This window comes from Leptidea sinapis, chromosome 15 (assembly GCF_905404315.1).
Source record: "Leptidea sinapis chromosome 15, ilLepSina1.1, whole genome shotgun sequence".
Classification (NCBI taxonomy): domain Eukaryota; kingdom Metazoa; phylum Arthropoda; class Insecta; order Lepidoptera; family Pieridae; genus Leptidea; species Leptidea sinapis.
The window spans coordinates 6,292,546-6,316,089 of NC_066279.1; the positions used below are offsets into that span (position 1 = coordinate 6,292,546).

The window sequence follows — 23,544 nt, forward strand, 5'->3', positions numbered from 1 at the left end:
GTGATAGCACGAAAATATCACGCATGCACATAACGGTAGTTAAACTACAAACCGTACTGACGCAACAGGACGAGCGTGACGGGGTGAAAGGGGTACGGGAGGAGCGCTTTACGTTCCAGCAAGGTCCAAATATAATGTGGCCGTGTAGTAGTATTGTCCAATTTGGTGACTGGTTTAATTTCGTCCGAAGTCCTGTACCGAATTAACATCATGCATTCAAATTTCGCAGTTGCCGCTGAGTTAGTCGTTTTAAAGATTAAGTATTAACCACTTGATTATAACAGCTGTATTCCTCCCATCGGAGACAATTGATGTTTAATTAAAATAATCAAGATACAAATAATTAAGAAACATTAACTGTCTTATTAATAAACGCAATGTAAAGTTATTCCAAGTTTAAAATTATGCCTCCCTGTTATGTATTTCTGTAGACTAAGGTAAGATAAGTACAAATAGTTTTAAATTTGTAATAACTTTACTTCATGTTTATTAATAACACAGTTAATGTCTTGGAAATGGCCAAATTAATGGTTTTTGTTAGCTGTTGATATTTTAATCAATTAGAACACATAATATCTGGTAAACATTTTATTAAACACAACAAAATTCAACCAATAAGCAGACTGTAATTAAAATATGGTAAATCACCACCTACCCTAGGAGGAGATTCAATACTCGCAGTAGACGAAATATTAAAAGATATGGTACTAAATATAAAAAGTTGCCACCAAAACCTAATTTGTTAAATGCAAGGTTATGAACAATTAAGTACATATAAAATAAATTATTTTGATCTAATACTAAGCAGACTTAGCACACCTGAAACCTAGGTTTCCGGCTGAACTATCAGCTGTATTGTGAGATCTAGCAGAACACCTGTATCTGTAGCAGTAAGATTTGTGGCACAAGTATGAGCCACCTTTTTTTACTTTCTCTGTAGGCTGTAAATAATAAAAATTCTATTAGTAGTTATTGTAGTGTATTGACATCTAGTCTGAACTGAGTATGTGTTAACAATCATTGTCACTGTCATGGCTATGGTTGCATTCGGATATCCTCAGGTGTAGTGCTACATAGTAAAGATTAGTTGTTTCACTCGAGAGCAAACATGGAACATTATAGTTATCAATATAATTCCTAAGAAAAAATATGAAATTCAGTATGTGGATACATTAGTAATGTCCGAATAATTTGTGAATTTAAAAACCAATTACATAGTTAAGTACCTTTAACTCTGTAACAATTATAAATCTTAATATGATTAAATCAAGAAAAAATATAGTAGTTTCCCAAAGTCAAATCGACCGAAGGGTGCTTAGGACTTGAGCCACATCCCAATTTGAACAGTTTAGGTCCGCTGTGTGTTTTTTTATATATTATATAGGCTTGTACTGGGACTTTTATGTAGCATAATATGGTATAATAACAAAACCATACAACTTCTTTGTAATGATTTTATAATGCAACACCTGACATTACTCAGTCAGTGTGTACCCAACACTAGATGGGTAAACAATAAAAAAAAAATGTTGCTTAATTTTCGGAGTTCACACAAAACACTAGTTATAACAGTGTAAACTTAAGTTTAATCAACCTTCTAATTCTACCTATAACATATACAGAGTTCCTTAGGTGACAAGTAATATAACACACTGCTTTTAGGCAACACTTGATTTTACTCCTCGTAATTTCCAAATGGGGCTATAACTCAATATTGGTTCAAAAAGAGTCAACACAACTTTATAATAATTAAATTACCTTATCTTTAGACCAACCATCTTCAGTCCACTCCCATACATTTCCAGCCATATTATGAATACCAAAATCATTTTGTGAAAATAAATTTACCGGATTAGTCCCAATAAAGCCATCCTTTGCTGAATTATAATTTGGAAATGTACCTTGCCAAATATTAGCCCTAGAATTAAAATAAAATCAAGTTTCAATTATGTATAAACTATTAAATTGATTTCAAGAAGACATCCATATTTTATACATACTTATGTGTATGATTTGGAAACAACTTATCTCCCCACGGATATTTAATATCTCTTAGTCCACCACGACAGGCCGCCTCCCATTCAGCCTCAGTTGGTAATCTACCATCACGCCATTTACAATATGCCTGAGCATCATTCCAAGACACATGTATTACTGGGTGGTCCATTAAATCTTAAAACATACTAAACATTGTAATATTATACATTAATAATTATTAAATAGCCATGTTTAAAAGATGGATTAATTATTACCTTCTAAGTTAGAATCTGATCCATGTGGATGTTTCCAATTTGCGCCTTTTACTTTATACCACCAGGTAGCTTGAACTACGCGAAAATCTTTTAACATTTCTTTATATGTATTGTTAAGAAAAAGTGTGAATACAAAACTATCCCCAAATCTTTCTGCTTCAGTCTCATAGTTTGTGGACTTGATAAAATTGCTAAAATCTCTATTTGAAACTTCGCACTTGTCTATGTAGAAACTTGATATCTTTACTAATGTTCTAGGACCTTCCTGATCAGTCTCAATAACAATATCATCTGTGCCAACCTGGTATACGCCACTAGGTACTAAAAACATTGTCTTATCATTTTGTTCTTGTTCTGATCGGTGGCATTTATTATTAGCAGTAGACAATAAATAATTTGCTTTGGGGTCTAAGGTACTATCACGGTTCAAATTGCATCCACAGCCACTATTCTCGTTTAATACAGTTCCAAGACACAACACAAAAATGAATAAATGTGCAACAAACATTATGTCTCAGCAATTTATTTGTACATTCATATTTAAAGTAATTTAGAGAATAATATGGAGTAAGTAATTTTATTAGAATTATTTAATGTTACAGGTTTATGGTATATTATTTTGATCTATTACAATATATAAATAAAAAGAACAGAACAATAAGTTTAAAAACAAAACTTAAAAAATATAGGCAATGAAACGTCAAGCGTCACTGTCAAATTGACGGAGTGGCAGTGCTAGACGAGTGCGTTTCAGTATCCAGATTCCAGATACTCGTGATTGTGAGCAATTTCGTTATGTAGTTAGATCACCTTGACCGTCGATTAAAGGACTGATTTGATTTATTATTATAATAATATTAATTACACAAATATAATTTTAAAACAAAATTTTATCAACGATGCGGGACTCGAACCAGCGACTTCTAATTTAATCCCAGAAGTGAGGGTTATCACTTTGAAACATAACAAATTATATTAATATTTGAATTTATGTTTGTTTGAAACGGTAGATATACTCCCGAATTGGTCCTATTAAAAAAGCAGATCTCCTGTGCCCCCTATTTTTGTATGAACTGTAGGTATTTATAAGAAATATAATAAAAAATTAAATTTAAAACTAATTTGTTTATGCAATTTTTAATTGTAATAATAATACAATTTTATTTTATTTATAATGTTTTTGTATACAGTTACAAATCGCGTACGAGATTATTCAATAAATAACCTATAAAAGAAAGAAAATACTAGGAAATAAAATGTGAATTTCAAACCCAATCGTAATAAAACGTTATACCAAGGAGGCTTTGGCAACCTGAAACAAGTAAAGAGAAATATTGTAGTATTAATATTGTAAGAAAGCAGCTGATGTTATTAAAGTCTAAGAAAGCAGTGCCATAAGCAAGCAACCATCGGTGACACTCAGTATCACTACTTGCCAGCCTAGCTTCGAGGACTTAGATAATTTTCTATTAACATTTAACAGGGTAAATTATAAATGCTGGGTAGATATTATATAAGTATGAATATACACACTTTTTGGTTAGTATGAAATTAAACCCGCGCTTTTCCTTGCATGGCAGGTGCGGTAGGTCTGTATTGGATATATTTTTGCTTTACAAATAGTATTTTCTACTTCATTTCCTAACACTGATAATAGTGGAATTTAGTTGTACCTGAAAAAATTATATCTTGAAAAACTTGCTGTTTCCACCTTAACCTTAACCCACCTTAACCAAACCCTATATAATTTCTAACGCGTAACGAAAATTCGCATAGGAGTCACGTCAGCCTGGAACTCCCCTTTTTACGCCCCGGTGAAACACAGGGATTAATTATTTCCATACTTATAGAAACAGCAATAAAAAGTAGACAAACCAAAATTTAATCACGAGTGATTTCTCACCTTTTTGGACAGGCATATGACGATGTAAGTTAGCCACTGAAAAAAGAGAAATAAAATTTTATTTAAATTAAACCATTGTGATCTAAAATATTATATTTATTACAAGTAGGTACCTAAATAAAAATGAATAAAAAGGTATATTGCTGTTTCTATTTCGTATTTTTATGGCGGAGCTTAACATTCAAAGATTAATTATAGGAACTTTTACAATTAGTACTTATTAGATTACAATTTGTGTACTTTTATACCTGGTACCTATAATATCATAGGTAGATGAGTAAGTAGGAACCTATTATCACAGAATAGTGAGTACCTAATATTACCAAAAATTACTATCATCTCCCACTAAGCGTAATTGCCCGCTAGTACGTTACAAATAACAATAATTGTTACTTTCAGAAGATCTAAATTGTCATTTTTGTTGTGGATTTTAATTTTTATTTACATAATTTATATATAATTTGCAATGGAATATTTAGTCCACTTTTTTCTTGTTTGAACCAAACCCACTGATTAGGTTCCTAGTGGAATAGTTTAAACTTATAAACAGTTTATATATGCTAGAATACTTTTGATATTAAAAAAGATTTATTATAATTTTAGAGAGGAAAAATGTGTGGGTATATATGTTGGAGATTTATTTGGGAATTAAAATCGGGCGTCACGGTGTTGGTATCAACTATGTTGTTTTAAGTCGATCACTGCGCACAACCGGCCGGCGCGGGCGCTAGCTTGAAGACGAATGCGACTTCTAGAAGAATGCTCTATTGATGGACAATAATAACTAACTTCAAACACACTTTGACAGATGACGTTCGCCATTAGTTCAGCCCAATACACAGAGTAGAATATAATCTTAAAGGCCATGTTTCTAATTCTCCGACATATATTAAAATAAGAACCTACGTATTATAATAATTGATTATGTTGTAACTTACAAAAGTAATGGCACTATATCTTCTTGCTTCATTTTCCCGTAATACTTTAAAATGCCTTCAACATGACCCATGCCGACTACAGCCAATACTCGTGGGTTTGGAACTGGATAAAGAAGAAAATTAAAACTATTGTTTTATTATAATTGTTTTTAATATTTGCTAAACAGATGAGTTGGTACCACAGGTACCTAGTACACCTACCTACTCTTGTGCAACAGCAGTGGAATCACAGGGGTGTATTCCAAAAATAACAATAATCGTAACTAGAATATAATATTAATTAATTAGAATGTATAAAAATACGCAATTATTTTTTTACTTTTTAGTGCATATTCAGTATATCTATTGTTTTTAAAGTCGGTTGTTTTTTTGTTAAATTTTTTTTTTATGGAAAAAGGAGGACAAGCGAGCGTACGGGTCACCTGGTGTTATGTGATCACCGCCGCTCACATTCTCATGCAACACCAGAGGAATAACAGGAGCGTTGTCGGCCTTTAAAAAAAGTGTTTTTGAAGGTACCCATGTCGTTTCGTTCCGGAAACACCGTACGAGGAAGTTCATTCCACAGCTTTGTAGTATGTGGAAGAAAGCTCCTTGTAAACCGCACTGTAGAGGACCGCCACACATCCAGATGGTGGGGATGATAACCTAACTTGTGGCGTGTCGTGCGAAGGTGGAATTCGGCGGCAGGAATCAGATGAAACAGCCATCCGTATGAGACCGGACCTGCGCTTTCTATAGTTCTAGAATGTGGGCTGGCTTGATGTATTGCCGTGCTCTATTTATGACTCCCAGTTTCTTTCCAGATTTAGTATCGTTTTATAATTGCTATATTTTAAGTACCTATTAAGCATGTTATAGTTACCTGCGCGAACACACTCCTGTAAGGAATAGGCCAAACATTTGTCACGTTCGTCCACGAAAACGTTAAATATTTTTTTGAAAGCCGGTACTTCTCTTGTGATTTCATCGAATTGGGCTTGTATATAATCTTTATTTTTATACTTTTCTAACTGATTTTTACTGAAAGAGATGTTACTTTATGAGCAAAGAATTAGTCGTTCGATCGTTTCAGTATTTCATTATGCTTATTTCAAAAGATAATTAATTTTTCAATACATTTATTGTATTGGGACTATATATATACCATTGAGCTACAATGGCGACAATAAATGGTACACGGGTAGAGCTACTTGACCGTAATCATAAAAAAACAATCTAAAAATTTAAAATAAATAGTTGATATTTTGAAACAAACAGATTATGTATTTGGAAAACAAAATTTTAAACAACTTTACTTAGGCGCTACTCATCTACGAGTTATGAATGGCTAGGGCTCAGCGAGGGACAAATAGGCACGAAGTAGGTTTGCCTACGTTAGCGCGCGGCTACTAGATCACTTGCAGGTTCTTGAAATGATTTTGAATTAAGTTATATACCTACCCATGCGTTCATTCAATGTCACCATATTAGCTCCACGCAGCATAGTATTGTGTTATACTGATGTTAGACTTACTCTAGGGGTTTTGGTTTCGCATGAGACAAATGATACAGTACTTGACCTAATTCTATGACGCTAAGTGATTGAAAAGCCCGTGCAATTGTTATATTTATCGGCCTGTCGCCAAGGAACAACTTGCAGCCTGGTATTTTCTTCATCTACAAATATAGAAATATTAGTACTTATGTATAGGCTGTTGAACAATTTAATTGTAGCTGTTTCGAAAGTTTTACCAAAATGTTGATGCTCTAATTAAGCCTTTGTTAACTAACAATATTGTTTAAATAAATCTAACTTTTTATTAGTATAAAATTAAGCACGAGGGTTGCCGGCCTTTTATGTGCCTATTATGTGCTAAGGGAACAAGTGCGTCAAGTCGTGAACGGATGCAGCTTGTGGTGAAGGTTGACCTGTTATAGTTAATAAATCATTGTATTTGTTCAATTCGATTTATAGTTATAACAGTAATCACGACCATCATGTTCACGAAACATCCTTACACAAACAATGAATTCAAGCTCTAAAGGTTGGTGTATTCAATACACGATAATTTATATTTATAAAATTTATTCTTTATTACTTTTTATAATATATTTGATTGATTGAGAATGTTGACGCATAATTGCACAAATCTAAAATACTCTATTTGATTTAAAAGAGTGGCCGCCAAGCTTCTTCTAGTAGATATGTTCTTCTTACGAGCTCGCCTTTTTTGGACATAATATGTTAGACTCAGTAATTTAAAAGAAATATTTATAGTTACTATTCAAAAGCGCTTAGCTTAAGCTAAGTTGAATAACGTTAATTCGCCTTTGACTCTGACTTTAATAGTCTCATCACCGTGACGCTCTCTAAGTTTTCGTAAGTTGATTCTAAGGGCACACCTAATATCTAATTAAGTTAGGACGGTAAGCACTGAAACCATCATATTACAGCAACATCTATACAGGGGCGTGCATTGGCTTTTTAGCAAGGTAGGTAGGCACTCGCACTGTAGACCTAGTCTTAGTTGCGTTTTAATCCGACAGTGCTAGGTTTTGAAGTCTTTCCCCCTTATTCATAATGGTCCGGTAACCTTAAACAGCCGCTTAGGAGTGTTTTTTCTGATTCTGACTTAGGTCAATAGTAGAAGACAGAGTGAGAATTAGCAATGCTTTAAGTTAGCAGACTATTATGAATAAGGGGGTTTGTGTTTGTGGTCATTGAAGTTGTTTTATAATTTGACCGGACCATTTGGTCAACCTAATAGTTACCTATTTGTGTTTATGTCATTCTAAGTTTGGTTATAGAAAAACTAAAAAAACTTTAACACTAGTGCTTTATTTATGTATGTTCTTAACGAGGTATTCCCTCCCTAATTTATGGTATGCACGCCCCTGCATCTATATAACAATAAGGAATGACAACCTGGTGCATAGGACAAAACTCTTTAGCAACTTCTAAACTAAAGTCCGTATTACAAAAAGCTTCTCAATATAAATATAAAAAATAACTGTTAGTACTAATTAATAATAAAATTATTTCAAAATGCTACAACCTCATGATAAGCCCTCCTGAACTCTCCCCCTGGTGCAACCCCCAATTCTTTTGCTATATCTGCGTAGGTCTTGAGTAACATTGCATGTAACATACCAGACACAAAATTCTGTCCTTTAACAGCTTGCCTACAAGTAATATTTATTATGTTAGACGTTACAAATTTATATTTTTTTACGTTGGACAAGTGAACCTAATTAGTATGCCAAGAAATCCTTCAGAGGCAAGGAAATACTGTTCATAATAATTATTATTATTAACAAAAAGGACCGTTACGAAGAAATTATTCGCGACATCTGTCACAAAATGTATAATATCGTAATGATAAAGTATTACGGCCTACAAATAAAATTGGCATAAAGTTATAACGAAGCATAAACCAAGAATATGTAAAATGTTTACAAATAGACATTTTGCTTACGAATGGTTTGTTCGGACGTATAACGTTTCCCGCGTTTATTTGCAAGGCAGCTTGTCATTAGGGAAACTTCAGAATTATCATTGTATTGACAGTGATGTCAAATAATGTAAACATTTTGCATTTTCTTTGTTTATCATCAGTTCTTCGTTACTTCATACCAAGTTTATTTGTAAGGCCCTTAAAATCTTCGTGAGACATTGTCAACTATATTATATACCTAAGTTGTTTCGAACCAATCGGAGGTCCTTAATCAGGGTGAGTCTAAGGCTGCATTTAGCGCTCGACCAACTGTAGGTATATGGTGACATCGGTCGAGCGTAGTTATAACGAGCTACATTACAACACAGCTAGATTATATAGAGCTACGTCGCGCTAGCGAGAATCGTCGGTCGAGCTCGTCGGTCCGCTGACGCGATATAGTGAAAAATGAGTGCGTTGAGTGCGGACTGTACGCGCGTGTGTAACATCGTCATCAAAAATCGTTAAGAAAAGTTCGCGTGCTAGCAAATTCGAATATATTGTACTAATTTCTCCGTGGCGCTCTATAATAACTGGGTGAACATGATATCTTCTCCGACTTTAATTCCGTAATCGCTTGCGCAAGTAGTACGCACATATTAAAGAGGCTTAAAATGAACTCATTTTTCTTCGCAAAAGTACTCGCGCAATCAAGTTTGCTGTCTGCTTAGGTCTAAGCTGAGGTCTAATCGCAACATGGTCAGCGCGTATGGCACGCGCTACGCTCGACCGACGCTAGCACTGAGCGTCGGTCGAGCACTAAATGCAGCTAATGAAGAAGCAATGCTAAAATCATCACGCTTCCATACGTCACTAAGCTGAGATCTATAGAACGTGCTTATGCTTTGCTCAGCCATTACTCACGTAATACTTAGCTGTGTGTAAGATTAGCATAATCTTTGATTTCGTTTGTATAGTCACTTGATATCTGAAATTATACTGAGCTTAAGCTAAGACAGCTCAATACAAATATCAAGAACGCGTTACATTACACTCAGCTAAGTTTTTTTTTGGTAGTAAAGTCTGAGCAAATTCTAGATCTCAGACTTATTAACAGTGGGGTAAGAACCTACTTAAAAATGTATTATAAAAATATATAGATATATTTTATTATATTTATTATTAATTGAAATGGTTTGAGAGTAGGTAGGTACCTGCTTATTATAGTACCAGTATGAAAAAAAAGACTCACCTTACTTTTTTTGCGTCAAACTTTTTGGCATCTTCTAAGAACTTTTTGTCATCTAGTTCCAAGAGAGATACTCTTTGACGACATAGCTCTATTAGAATTGCATTTGGCGTTAAGCCGTTAACTATCTAAAAATCACAAATATCCAATTTCATATTGTTTCGTTTCACTAAGAAGATTTTCAAACAATATTTAAAACATATACCTACTTCTGTTACATCTTCAATAGATTTTTTGCTAAAATGTACTGTGCCAAGTAGAACGACGGTGCCTTTACTATCATTCTGTATAAATGACGCCGATGTGGGCAACTTTAACTCCGAAGTATTGGACGCACTCCTATATGTGAGTGGCCCTGCATCTGTAATTAATGATGTGTCAATTTAAAAAGACAGAGTTTAGCTCAAATAATTGTGTCAGGACATGAATTAGCTATTTATTCTGTCCAATAGCCGTGAATACCGCAACTGGTCAAAATAGCAGGACCAAGGTGCCTGATTTGGGTGTCCTGCAACACGAGAGTAGTCACAACAGCTGTGCAGGCCTCTTAGGAGAGTGTGCACGGTATATTTTTAATCTACCCATGTCGTATCGTCCAGGAAACACCGCGCAATGAAGCACATTCCATAGTTTGGTTGTACGATGGGCAAAGATCGTTGGTAATTGAAGTGGAAGTTGGAACAGAGGGCCAAGTCTGACGAGATCTGTCATATTAACCAATATTATTAAGCTGAAGGCTTTTTGTTTTATTTGTTCAAATGCACTGCAATCTTTCGATCGCTAGATTAATTATAGGCTCTAAAACCTTTCCTTATTTTGTGTATTGCTGAAGTACCTACTAATGAAAAATATATTACAGAAATACTTTAAAGTATATTTACCATTTACATGCCGAAGCCCATTTTTAAGTGGTGCGCTGAGATTTGTGCATTTCAACAAATTTTTTACCAAATTACATGGCGGATATCTCATGATTTAGGTATGAAAAATAGGTACTGTAATTTTTTTTGGTAATTTGGAACATTTTATTTAATAAAAAATTCACATTGTGCTTATCACGCCATTGTTGTACTTATTGTAAATGTCAATTACTTAAATCATTTACAGTCATTATAAAATTAACATTAATCAAAGGAGGATATAAGGTCAGGAAATTTTAATTTCCCTGAGTTTGTCGAACAATGTAGTGAACTTATTAAGGTTATGAATTACGGAAATCTAGAAAAAATCGGTAATCTAGGTATGCTAAGCACTTTAGTATTTTATTTATATCAGTTTGTGTTAAGCCCTTGCTGTGCGACATTTATCTATTGCTAGGTGGGTCATTACTCATGGGTGTATCATAATAAAATCTTTTGGGAAGTCAACTTACCTACTCTAACTTCTGAACTTATAACAATCTACCGACATCTAGTGGTGTATAATACTACGAAATGTAATAAATGTTTTCGATGGAGCGTTGCGACATCTATATTCGAGAAGAATGATTAGTACTATGATTCTTCAACACTAGGTGTCTATTATTGTATCACCTACACCAAGCTTACCTACATTATTATTCTCTATTCTCTCCTATTATTCTGTAACGATTAAGATTAGAATAAAATGTACTACTACCCTAGAGTTTTGGGTGAAATTCCAATCTAGATAAGTTTATCTCTTGTAACACAAAACCGTTCTAAAAACCTACATTGTTTTATGGAAGTGAAGGACGAGTAGGGGAACCTAGGACGCTTTTTTAGATATCTTTTTTTTATTTTTATTTGACAAACTGTGCTCAAACGATTTTTGCATATTTTGAAAGGTCAATTATTTGAGTATTCAACACGAAAATATCAAAAATATATATTTCATACTTACAAGTGTTTAAATAATTAAAACGAAAATATGATTTATGGCCAAGGTACAACATACCCTATATACCTAGGCCACCACTATGGTGTACCTAGGAATTAGAGGTAATTTATGGAAAATTTAAGTATTCTTAACTAAAACCGTTTTATTTGTTTAAATAACATATTTAATAAAAAATAACTCATATATTTTGAACAAAATCAAAATTATATTCAGTTTCCTTTTTCTTATGAGACAAAGCTTTAATATTTTATTAGGAATATTATATTTCGTGAATGTGAAATAATTCAAACAAATATTCTCCTGGCCAAAGTAGGTACAACATCTTAATTAACCTTGGCCACTGACCAAGGTACAATTGATTGACAGTGACCGAAGTACAACACTACTTCAACTTCAACAAAACGATGCATCTTAAATAATTTGGGGCGAATATTTGAGCGAAGCGAGGTAAACTAAGTCTGTGTGTACAAAAACAAAACAAAATTAATGCAAACAAAAACAATGAAAAATATTTTTTGGAATTTGGCGCCATATTTAAACATGAGGAATTAGCGCCTTACTTGGTCACATGAGAAACTTGTGCTAACTTTAACTTTCTTATTTCTTAATGAATTTCGTTTTTGTTTTCTTATAAGTACTTCTAAATCAGATTATAATCATGGAATTAATTTAAAAATTTTACAAAAGCGTTAGAACTATTAGTTATGACGACTTGGACGTCATGTGTCCTGTATAAATAGCAAATGATCGACTTACTTTAAGTCTTTTAATAAAAGTGATATGTTTCTGATTTTTTAAAAACCTTTTCGGGGCTTGTCTGCTGAATAATATATGCTGGAAAAAGTGCCAGTGTATGTAGTTAGTACGTGATGATCCAATATAAAATCGGAATCCCGTTCAGTTGTAACTTGGTTTTTCACGATATTCTATTGAATATCTAATACCGATACAGAATTTAATAGTCTTTAGTTGTTCAATAGAATAATGAAGTAGTTATTCTATAGAATAACTATTAAATAACTTCTATTCAATAGAAAACTAAAGACTGTTTTATTCTGTTGTGCTAATTACTATTTATTTATTTCTAATGAAATGATTTATTATGAGAAGGCCTGGCAGTTAGCCTGGATATAGCGAAGGCCTTTGATCGTGTATGGCACAAGGCGCTCCTCTCAAAACTTGTGCAAGTGGACCTCCAGCTTTCTCACTGGGCGCAGCATACAGGTCGTTGTCGACGGATATTGCTCGATCCCGAAGCCCGTGATTGCTGGAGTGCCCCAAGGCTGTGTGCTACTGTTTCTTCTGCATATCAATGATATGATGGACACCTCCAACATACATTGCTATGAAGACGACAGCACTGGTGATGCCGTATACACGCCAGTGCCGGGAGAAACTTGTGTCTTCTATCGAGTCCTCTCTCGAGAAGGTCGCGGAATGGGGTATATTGAACCTTGTCCAATTTAACCTCCAGAAGACTCAAGTTTGCGCGTTTACCACTAAAAAAATCCGATTTGTGGTATCACCGCACTTCAACAAAACTTCACTTAAAGCCTCGCCTCTCTCGATTCTCGATGAAAATCTCGAGCGATTGCCAATTTCGTGGCCATCTAGAGAGCAAAGCCAAATTGGATTCGAAGAAACTGGGCGTCATTAATAGAGCACGGCACTACTTCAAGCCGGCCCACATTCTAGCGCTGCAGCTGTACAAAGCGCAGGTCCGGCCACACATGGAGTATTGCTGTCATCTCTGGTCTGACGCACCCAGTATCAGCTCGATCCATTCGACCGCGTGCAACGTAGAACAGCTTGAATTGTCGGGGACCCAGTGCTCTGTGATCACTTGGAGTTGCGTAGAGATGTCACTTCATTGTGTATCTTCTACCGCATTTATCACGGGGAGTGTTCCGAAGAGCTGTTTAACCTGATTCCTGCCGCCGAATTCCACTTTCGCACGACACGCCACAAGTTAGGATATCATCCCCATCATCTGGATGTGTGGCGTTCCTCCACAGTGCAGTTTTCAAGGAGCTTTCTTCCACGTACTACAAAGTTGTGGAATGGACTTCCTTGTGCGGTGTTTCCGGGACGTTACGACATGGGTACCTTTAAAAAATGCACGTACACCTTCCTCAAGGGCCGGCAACGCTCCTGTGATTCCTCTGGTATTGCAAGAGATTGTGGGCGGCGGTGATCACTTAACAACAGGTGACCTGTACGCTCGTTTGTCCTCCTATTCCAAAAAAAAATCGATTAATTAAAATGAAATTGCCCTGGTTTTCAGCCGCCCCCGTCCCTGTGGTGCTATCAGGGAACTATTAGGGTCCACGTCCACCATAACAAATATAAATGATTAAAAAATTTAAAACAATTAAACTTACGAATGTTAATATTATAGATAGATTAGATTATAATTACAGATAGAGAGTTGCATATAATTATGTTTTTAAATCTATTTACTAATAAAGTAAATATATATATATATAGTATATTATAATTTAATGTGTCTCTGATTGCAGCGCTATTTGAAATATATTTATTTAATTACAGTTCACCATCACAGAAAAACTCAACAAAATCATCATAAAATCGCACTCCAGAACAGGTCATGTCAAGGATTTAAAATAAAAAATATACAAATTTAAAACCACAAAGAGGTATATAACACCTAATTTAATAAACTTTCTACAACTTAATATTACAGTAGAACGCTACTCCGTCAGCGATGACTTAAATTCTTGGCAAGATAAAACGCAACAAGTCATTGTTTTTCGGTTATTTTTTTCAGTTCGCGAGTGATTTATTAATTATAATTAAGGTTTTATCAAAAAACAATAAGGAGCTTAAGTACAGGTTAACGTAAAATCATTCTACAGCAAACACTGCATATACTTAGTAGGCACTTTGAACTTATTTAGCTATGGAGTTTGCCGTGGCTAAGTTTTATTAAGGAAAATAAAAATTACACTGACTTTCAAATTCAAATTCAAATATTTTTATTCAAATAGGATTTAAAATCACTTATCTTAAAATCTAAAATCTAATCTTTAAAATCTACCAGCCATTCAAAAGAGACTGCCTCAGACCTGAGAAGAATGGGCGCAAGAAACTCAGCGGGCTTTTCAATGTAATATCGTACAATAACTTTGCCACACAAACGTTTTTTAAATTTTTTTTTAAATTTCGTAACACATTTGTTTTGTACATTTTCTGGGATCATATTGTAGAAGCATATACATCGCCCAACAAAAGACTTACTAACTCGACCCAACCGAGTAGTAGGCATAACAAGTTTATGTTTGTTCCTCGTGTTAACATTATGAATGTCACAGTTTCTAGAAAATTCCTCAATGTGCTTATGAACATACGAAACATTATCGAAAATGTATTGAGAAGCAACAGTCAAAATGTTTATTTCTTTAAATTTTTCTCTTAATGATTCTTTAGGACCTATGTTATAAATCGCGCGAATAGCCCTCTTCTGCAACACAAAGAAAGTATTAATATCGGCCGCACTGCCCGTAACAATATACCATAGGACATAATACTATGAAAATAACTAAAGTATACTAATCTCGCCGTATCTATGTCAGTTAACCGTCAAATTTTCTTAACCGCATATGCTGCAGAACTAAGCCTATTCGCCAATCCTTCAATATGGGGGCCCCACTGCAATTTGGAATCAAGAGTAATGCCAAGAAATATAGCAGATTCCACTGGTTTTACCACCTCTCCATTTAATAAAATATTCGCATCTACATTTTTGACATTTGTCGCGATGAATTTAATATATTTGGTTTTATGATTATTTAACAAACCTTGATTGGTAGCGTGTATATAAATATCTATATATTCTATTTCACGCAGTGTTGGTAGGCCCCCCACAAGATGGACTGACGATCTGGTCAAGATCGCCGGAATACGTTGGATGAGGGCAGCGCAGGACCGATCGTCGTATAAATCTTTCGGGGAGGCCTTTGTTCAGCATTGGACGTCTTCCGGCTGATGATGATGATATAAATATCAAGTAACGTTAGTATGACAATTTACACTATTGCTTCAGTGTTTGTTAATTGGGCACGTCGTAGACTGGTTTCGATAATGACTTGATACGTGAAGGCAATGCTAATAATCTCCACTAACACTTCCCTGTAAATCATAATATAAGTAGAACTTTCGAAGTGCTGTTTTATGGTGACTGCGTAACAAAAGCTGAGGGAAAATTTTACAACTTTAAAATGAAATGGGAAATTATTATTAACTTGCCAAACACTATGTAAAGTCTTGCAACATATAAATTCCTACTATTTTCTTCTCTTCTCTTGACTTTCAACCTTTCAATTCATATATATTATTTTGGATGATCCTGTTACCAGGAACTCTGCTTCATATTTTAATAATAATTATTTTATTATTAATTAAAATAAAAGGTATTATTATCCTTTATTTATTTTGATTTTCTTGCCCCTCTTCTTCTAACAAAAGCTACCTTTTCCGAAGTGGTAGTAAATGTAAAAAGAAAAGAAAACTTTTGACTTTCATGTCCTTTTATAACTCAAAAACGGCTTTCACTATCTTCCTCGGATGTTCGCCGACTTCTGGGCCACTTCAACACATTTTAGCATTAGACAAGTCATCTCGTGGAGCTTGTGAAAAGGTTCTCGTATAGTGGTGATTGAGCCGTCAGGTTACACACCATAATATGGACATCGTGCCTATCTTAGCTGATGTGTCGACGTGTCAGCTTTTGTGATAGACTAAGTCTCGCTTCTTTTGCCTGTCTGCAGGTTGGGAGTTTTGTCCATCGGTTATCAACCTACGCGGTGAGAGCGTATCCATGAACGCATTTAGCTGAAGATAATAATAAGCTTTATATTATTATGATTATCTTCTGCCGTGATTTTGGTAATCACGCATCTTCAGGAAATATTTGAAAGATTCATGATAAAATGTTTCCATGTTGGCCAACAGACCAGCCTAGCTGTCTACACCTAGATATTGTTAAAGGTGATATTGTAAACGTGTTTATACTTAAGGTTGTTTGTTGATATCAATACGGCTTTATATGAGACTCATAAAAGGACGAACAAGGCTAATGGGTGATCTACACCGATCTTAGCGTATTTAGCATATTTTATTTAATCATGATATTTTTTATTCAAATAGACACACGGGACAAATTATTAGGTACCTATTACAATTTAAAATAGGAAAAAGATTTTTTTCATTCTTCGTCATATATCGAAAACAAATTTCGTCATATATAAAAATTATAAAAAATCTGCTTAATTTTGTGCTAATGAAGCCCTTTCATACAAGATCCTACATGACACGGTTAATTCAATTTAAAATTTGGACCGACGTTCCCTGCACAAAGACCCTGTTTTATTTATAAATATACAGTTTTCGGAATTTTGCCTCAACTATTGGTTGCTTCGAGGGTCTTTTTTTTCGTTAACATTGTGTAAATCATTTCAATCATGATTTTCATTTCATTCACAGCTCCAAGAGACTGCAGATTTGAGTATATCGTTTTAATTTCAACTCAATACCTCCACTCGTTCCCGAGTTAACAGATAAAATGTCAGACAACAAAGTGGTCTACTTACATATACATAAGGGCGGTCAGCAAAGTGATACCATAAGAGTTTTGTTTTTTCGTTTTGAGGTGCGGAACCTTAAAAAACAAAGAAAAGTTGAACTACCAGGTTTACAGTACTTGTGAAATTACTGGAGATTTAATATCTTGTTTCAAAGTGAAGAGCGCAATTACAGCGCGCTCAGAGCTTTGGGTTTACTTCTTCTTCAAAATCTCATAATGGCGGCCGATCGGCTTGTATTAGTGTAAGTGTGTGCGTACGACTATGTATTTACACGTTTACAGGCTTGTTTTAGTGCCTTATTGTTATCTAAGGTGACACGGAGTCCTTATTTTTTTACTCGTCCGTGGTACTTCTCTTAATCAAAACGTCCTTACATTATCTAAGTTTAAGCGGCGAAGTGTAAGCATTATTGTGTTCCGCAGAAGATCGTAGCCTCGATCTTAACATTTTATATTTCATACTGCGCAAATTCGATGCCACACGGCTTTTGGGTTCAATCAAGCATCCTGTGTGCCACTGCATTGTAATAGGCAAGGCTCGTCGTGCATGTTTCGTCACTCATTTAAAAAAAATCAATCATGTAACATAAAGTTTATTGAGAAAATGTGGCAGAAAGTCATTTTACAACCTAGTAAAAACATTTGGCTAAATTCATTGCAAGGTCCGGAATTTTTTTTATCAATAATCTTGCCGGCATGGTTAGTAAATTATAATAATATTTAAAATATAGATTGTTCATTAAAAGCTCGTTTGTCACGTCACGTCGTATTATAGAGAATTTACCTGGTTTGAGTCAAGGTCCTCTGGAATGAAAACCTGTTTACTCATAAAATATTTTTTGTTCATTGATTACTTTCGTTTCTTTGATCGACTAAGGCATCCCAAATCTTACAATAATATTGTACTAGTTACGTAGTCTACTAAGAGGGGATTGGCAAGCAAATCTTTTTTCTTATGAATATAAGGGACGAGTCGAGTAGGACATTCAGTTAATTATTATTGCCCATTACAATGCAGTGCCGCTCAGGATTCCTGAAAAACACAAAAATTCTGAGGGCCAAAACAATAACTGCGCTCGTCACCTTGAGACATAAGATGTTAAGTCTCATTTGCCCACTAATTTCACTAGCTACGGCAACCTTCAAACCGAAACAATTCTCCTTCCAAGACGCTGTGAGCTACATTTTCGGCCTCCAGGGCGGGGGCCGGGTGGGGACCCGGCTTCGCTGTAAAAGCCTTCAGCGCTATCAGCACAGAGGAAGTTTTTAGTTGGTAGGGGGTGTTTACACCCGAGCCCGACATATGGGCCCCGTTTCGGGGTCTTCAATACGTAAATGTATTTTACTCCTCTCGAAAAAAAAAACCGAAACATAATAACGCTTACACATTACTGATTCACGGCGGAAAAAGGCGCTAATTCAAATCTTCAATCAATTCTGTAACAAAATAGGAATATATTTATTAATTCTGATGGAAACAGATCTGTGGGAGACGACCATGTACAACGCCACAAGTTTGTCGTTGTATGTGCCTTTGAAATAAAATATCACAATTCAGTTCCTCATGAAGTGAACATGTTTATGTTACGGGTAATGCTAGAAGGTAAAGTAAACTTAGGTTTACCCGGGTACAACTACTATTTATTACCCAAGCACTTCGGTTAAGTCCAAACATTTAAGCAACATTAATTTGTAATCAGCGTTTAACAGTATACATCTAGGTGTATAGAATACCGACGTTGTTGCTTAAAATTTGTATTTTCTATTTCTATAGAAACTTTTTAGAGTTTACTCCTTAAGAATCGATTTTCATATAAGGCGGCCGGTATGAGAAAAATATGGATAGTAAAATCTGCTCATCAAAATGTCATTGTAATGTTTTTGGTGCGCATTATTTCTCTATTTAAGGTTTATTATATTATTGAAATTATTTATTATTATAGTTTCATAAAGTTAAGTGAAAATTCAATAAATTATGGAAGAAGGTGGTGTAAATACTAGTGTCGGAAAATCTGATAAGCACGTAGGTACTAAGTATGTTACAATTCATACATTAATATGACATGTATTGTATATATAAACATGTGTGCTTTGTATTTATTTAATATTGAATTATCAATATAGTTGATACAAATTTATATGAGCTATGCACATAATTAAATGTTTAATTGAATATGGAGAGTATATATAGCGCATTTCACGCAAAATAGACAATTTTTAACTTAACCTATTATTTTATTTTTTTATTATATATTTATTTTTTTTAAATTAATACGCTTTTATTGACTCTATTGGACTTGATTTTGTTTAGTACCTGTTCAAAGACAATCGTTCTTGAGCAGTAAACTCCAGTCGTGCGTCGGAGCTGACACACACACACTTTTTTTTTATTATTTGGATACATATCTACAACTCACAACACACCTTTTAGTATTTTTTTATATAAGTATGCGTTAAAACACAATTATCACGTTAGAGACACCTAAAACAAAAAAAACAGACAAAAATTAAACTACCAGTAAGAGTTCCCCCTTCACCCCCTCGCGCTCGTCCTGTTGTGTCAGTATGGTTTTTAGTTTAATTACCGTTAGGTACATGTCGTGATATTTTGGTGCCATTACTCCTTTGTTTTTGAAGTTTTTATTGTTTCTCTCTTCTTTCTACTTTCTGTTGTTCTGTGTCGCTATAATAGTACTGCCAGAAAATAAATACTTTTTTACCTATCCCAGATTATTTCATTGATTTTTCATCATTATAATAATAATAACTAGTATCACAACACAACAACTTTACAATCAATCTATAAAACTGAAAAAATAAATCTGTAAAAAAAAAAAAACTAGCTGACCCAGCAAACGTTGTATTGCCGATATTAAAATCGCGATACAAAAGTAACTGTTGATCGTAGATGGGTGAAAATTTGAAGTTGTATGTATTTTTTAGTGCTGACTCGTAATCAAACAAATTAAAAAAAAAAATGTCAAAAAGGTTAAATAAAAAAATTTGGCGTGGACCACCCTTAACATTTAGGGGGATGAAAAATAGATGTTGTCCGATTCTCAGACCTACCCAATATGCACTCAAAATTTCATGAGAACTGTGTTTCTCTGTGATCACTTGGCGTTGCGTAGAGATGTCACTTCATTGTGTGTCTTCCGATTCCGAAGAGCTGTTTAACCTGATTCCTGCCGCCGAATTCCACCTTCGCACGACACGCCACAAGTTAGGATATCATCCCCACCATCTGGATGTGTGGCGTTCCTCCACAGTGCGTTTTTCATGGAGCTTTCTTCCACGTACTACAAAGTTGTGGAATGAACTTCCTTGTGCGGTGTTTCCGGGACGTTACGACATGGGTACCTTTAAAAAATGCACGTACACCTTCCTCAAGGGCCGGCAACGCTCCTGTGATTTCCCTGGTATTGTAAGAGATTGTGGGCGGCGGTGATCACTTAATAACAGGTGACCCGTACGCTCGTTTGTCCTCCTATTCCAAAAAATCGATTAATTAAAATGAAAATGCCCTGGTTTTCAGCCGCGCCCGTCCCTGTTCGTATCATTACTATTAGGGTCCACCATATCAAATATAAATGATTAAAAAATTTAAAACAATTAAACTTACGAATGTTAATATTAGAGATAGATTAGATTATAATTACAGATAGAGAGTTGCATATAATTATGTTTTTAAATCTATTTACTAATAAAGTAAATATATATATATATATATATATATATATATAGTATATTATATTATAATTTAATGTGTCTCTGATTGCAGCGCTATTTGAAATATATTTATTTAATTACAGTTCACCATCACAGAAAAACTCAATAAAATCATCATAAAATCGCACTCCAGAACAGGTCATGTCAAGGATTTAAAATAAAAAATAACAAATTTAAAACCACAAAGAGGTATATAACACCTAATATAATAAACTTCCTACATTTTAATATAACAGTAGAACGTTACTCCGTCAGCGATGACTTAAATTCTTGGCAAGATAAAACGCAACAAGTCTTTGTTTTTCGGTTATTTTTTTCAGTTCGCGAGTGATTTATAAATTATAATTAAGGTTTTATCAAAAAACAATAAGGAGCTTAAGTACAGTTTAACGTAAAATCATTCTAAAGCAAATACTGCATATATTAAGTAGGCACTTTGAACTTATTTAGCTATGGAGTTTGCCGTGGCTAAGTTTTATTAAGGAAAATAAAAATTACACTGACTTTGACTGCCTCAGACCTGAGAAGAATGGGCGCAAGAAACTCAGCGGGATTTTCAATGTATTATCGTACAATAACTTTGCCACACAAACGTTTTTAAAAAAAAAATTAAATTTCGTAACACATTTGTTTTGTACATTTTCTGGGATCATATTGTAGAAGCATATACATCGCCCAACAAAAGACTTACTAACTCGACCCAACCGAGTAGTAGGCATAACAAGTTTATGTTTGTTCCTCGTGTTAACATTATGAATGTCAGAGTTTCTAGAAAATTCCTCAAGAACATACAAAACATTATCGAAAATGTATTTTATATCTTAAATGTATTTTATATTATTGTGTATCTTTCCATTCATATATATTATTTTCGATGATCCTGTTACCAGGAACTCTGCTTCATGTTTTAATATTTATTATTTTATTATTAATTAAAATAAAAGGTATTATTATCGTTTATTTATTTTGATTTTCTTGCCCCTCTTCTTCTAACAAAAGCTACCTTTTCCGAAGTGGTAGTAAATGTAAAAAGAAAAGAAAACTTTTGACTTTCATGTCCTTTTATAACTCAAAAACGGCTTTCACTATCTTCCTTGGATGTTCGCCGACTTCTGGGCCACTTCAACACATTTTAGCATTATAACAGTCATCTCGTGGAGCTTGTGAAAAGGTTCTCGTATAGTGGTGATTGAGCCGTCAGGTTACTCACCATAATATGGACATCGTGCCTATCTTAGCTGATGTGTCGACGTGTCAGCTTTTGTGATAGACTAAGTCTCGCTTCTTTTGCCTGTCTGCAGGTTGGGAGTTTTGTCTATCGGTTATCAACCTACGCGGTGAGAGTGAACGCATTTAGCTGAAGATAATAATAAGCTTTATATTATTATGATTATCTTCTGCCGTGATTTTGGTAATCACGCATCTTCAGGAAATATTTAAAAGATTCATGATAAAATGTTTCCATGTTGGCCAACAGACCAGCCGAGCTGTCTACACCTAGATATTGTTAAAGGTGATATTGTAAACGTGTTTATACTTAAGGTTGTTTGTTGATATCAATACGGCTTTATATGAGACTCATAAAAGGACGAACAAGGCTAATGGGTGATCTACTAAAAATGATATTTTTTATTCAAATAGACACACGGGACAAATTATTAGGTACCTATTACAATTTAAAATAGGAAAAAGATTTTTTTCATTCTTCGTCATATATCGAAAACAAATTTCGTCATATATAAAAATTTTAAAAAATCTGCTTAATTTTGTGCTAATGAAGCCCTTTCATACAAGATCCCACATGACATTTAAGTTAATTCAATTTAAAATTTGGACCGACGTTCCCTGCACAAAGACCCTGTTTTATTTATAAATATACAGTTTTCGGAATTTTGCCTCAACTATTGGTTGCTTCGAGGGTCTTTTTTTTCGTTAACATAGTGTTAATCATTTCAATCATGATTTTTATTTCATTCACAGCTCCAAGAGACTGCAGATTTGAGTATATCGTTTTAATTTCAACTTAATACCTCCACGCGTTCACGAGATAACAGATAAAATGACGGACAGACAGACAACAAAGTGGTCTACTTACATATACATAAGGGGGGTCAGCAAAGCGATGCCATAAGAGTTTTGTTTTTTCGTTTTGAGGTGTGGAACCCTAAAAATAAAGAAAAGTTGAACTAGTTTAACAGTACTTGTGAAATTACTGGAGATTTAACATCTTGTTTTAAAGTGAAGAGCGCAATTACAGCGCTCTCAGAACTTTGGGTTTACTTCTTCTTCTAAAAATTGTTTGTATCGCCAAACCCTGGACTGAGTATACTTGACTCTACAAATATTCTATTTTTAGAGCTCTAGAATATGAACGAGTTACTTGGAAGTTTGGCTTTGCCTTCTATTAAATTTGGCAATTGCTTGATATTTCGAGACCCAATATTGCGATATAAGGCGAGGCATTAAGGGGAATTGTTGTCAAATAGCGGTGCTGCTACAAATGTAGTTTTTTTGGTGGTTCTTTAACCAAATTTGAGTCTTCCTAAAGTAAACGCTATTCCGTGACCTTCTCAAGAGAGGACTCGATAGAGGAAGCCT

General features: G+C 34.4%; 2 protein-coding genes across 3 annotated transcripts; both read right to left on the minus strand.

Moving 5' to 3' along the window:
* Positions 1 to 573: 573 nt before the first annotated feature.
* Positions 574 to 2,915, minus strand: LOC126968221 (formylglycine-generating enzyme). The gene is made up of 4 exons (XM_050813089.1): positions 2,253 to 2,915; positions 2,001 to 2,172; positions 1,759 to 1,918; positions 574 to 941 (listed from the first exon to the last, which is right to left on the minus strand). Exons 1-4 carry the CDS (start codon positions 2,758 to 2,760, stop codon positions 801 to 803), a joined length of 981 nt encoding a protein of 326 aa, XP_050669046.1. The 5' UTR covers positions 2,761 to 2,915; the 3' UTR covers positions 574 to 800.
* A 415-nt stretch (positions 2,916 to 3,330) lies between these two features.
* On the minus strand, positions 3,331 to 10,829 carry LOC126968220 (traB domain-containing protein-like). 2 transcript variants are annotated; one of them, XM_050813088.1, is made up of 9 exons: positions 10,640 to 10,829; positions 9,968 to 10,119; positions 9,762 to 9,886; positions 8,132 to 8,258; positions 6,610 to 6,752; positions 5,959 to 6,116; positions 5,094 to 5,196; positions 4,156 to 4,191; positions 3,429 to 3,564 (listed from the first exon to the last, which is right to left on the minus strand). In XM_050813088.1, the coding sequence occupies exons 1-8, from the start codon at positions 10,728 to 10,730 to the stop codon at positions 4,185 to 4,187; spliced, it is 906 nt and encodes a 301-aa protein (XP_050669045.1). In that variant the 5' UTR covers positions 10,731 to 10,829; the 3' UTR covers positions 3,429 to 3,564; positions 4,156 to 4,184. The 2 variants fall into 2 exon arrangements, with proteins under 2 accessions (XP_050669044.1, XP_050669045.1); XM_050813087.1 differs by lacking the exon at positions 4,156 to 4,191 and having other exon boundaries at positions 3,331 to 3,564.
* Between the last annotated feature and the right edge of the window lie 12,715 nt (positions 10,830 to 23,544).

Coding starts and splice junctions, on each gene's coding strand:
- LOC126968221 (XM_050813089.1), bottom strand. CDS start 2,760: ATGTTTGTTGCACATTTATTCATTTTTGTGTTGTGTCTTGGAACTGTA. Junction 2,173..2,252: donor ATCAGATTCTAACTTAGAAG/GTAATAATTAAT, acceptor GTATGTTTTAAG/ATTTAATGGACCACCCAGTA. Junction 1,919..2,000: donor TTTCCAAATCATACACATAA/GTATGTATAAAA, acceptor TTTTAATTCTAG/GGCTAATATTTGGCAAGGTA.
- LOC126968220 (XM_050813087.1), bottom strand. CDS start 10,730: ATGAGATATCCGCCATGTAATTTGGTAAAAAATTTGTTGAAATGCACA. Junction 6,753..8,131: donor TCAGGAGGGCTTATCATGAG/GTTGTAGCATTT, acceptor CTATATTTGTAG/ATGAAGAAAATACCAGGCTG. Junction 3,565..5,093: donor GATATAGTGCCATTACTTTT/GTAAGTTACAAC, acceptor TACTTGTTTCAG/GTTGCCAAAGCCTCCTTGGT.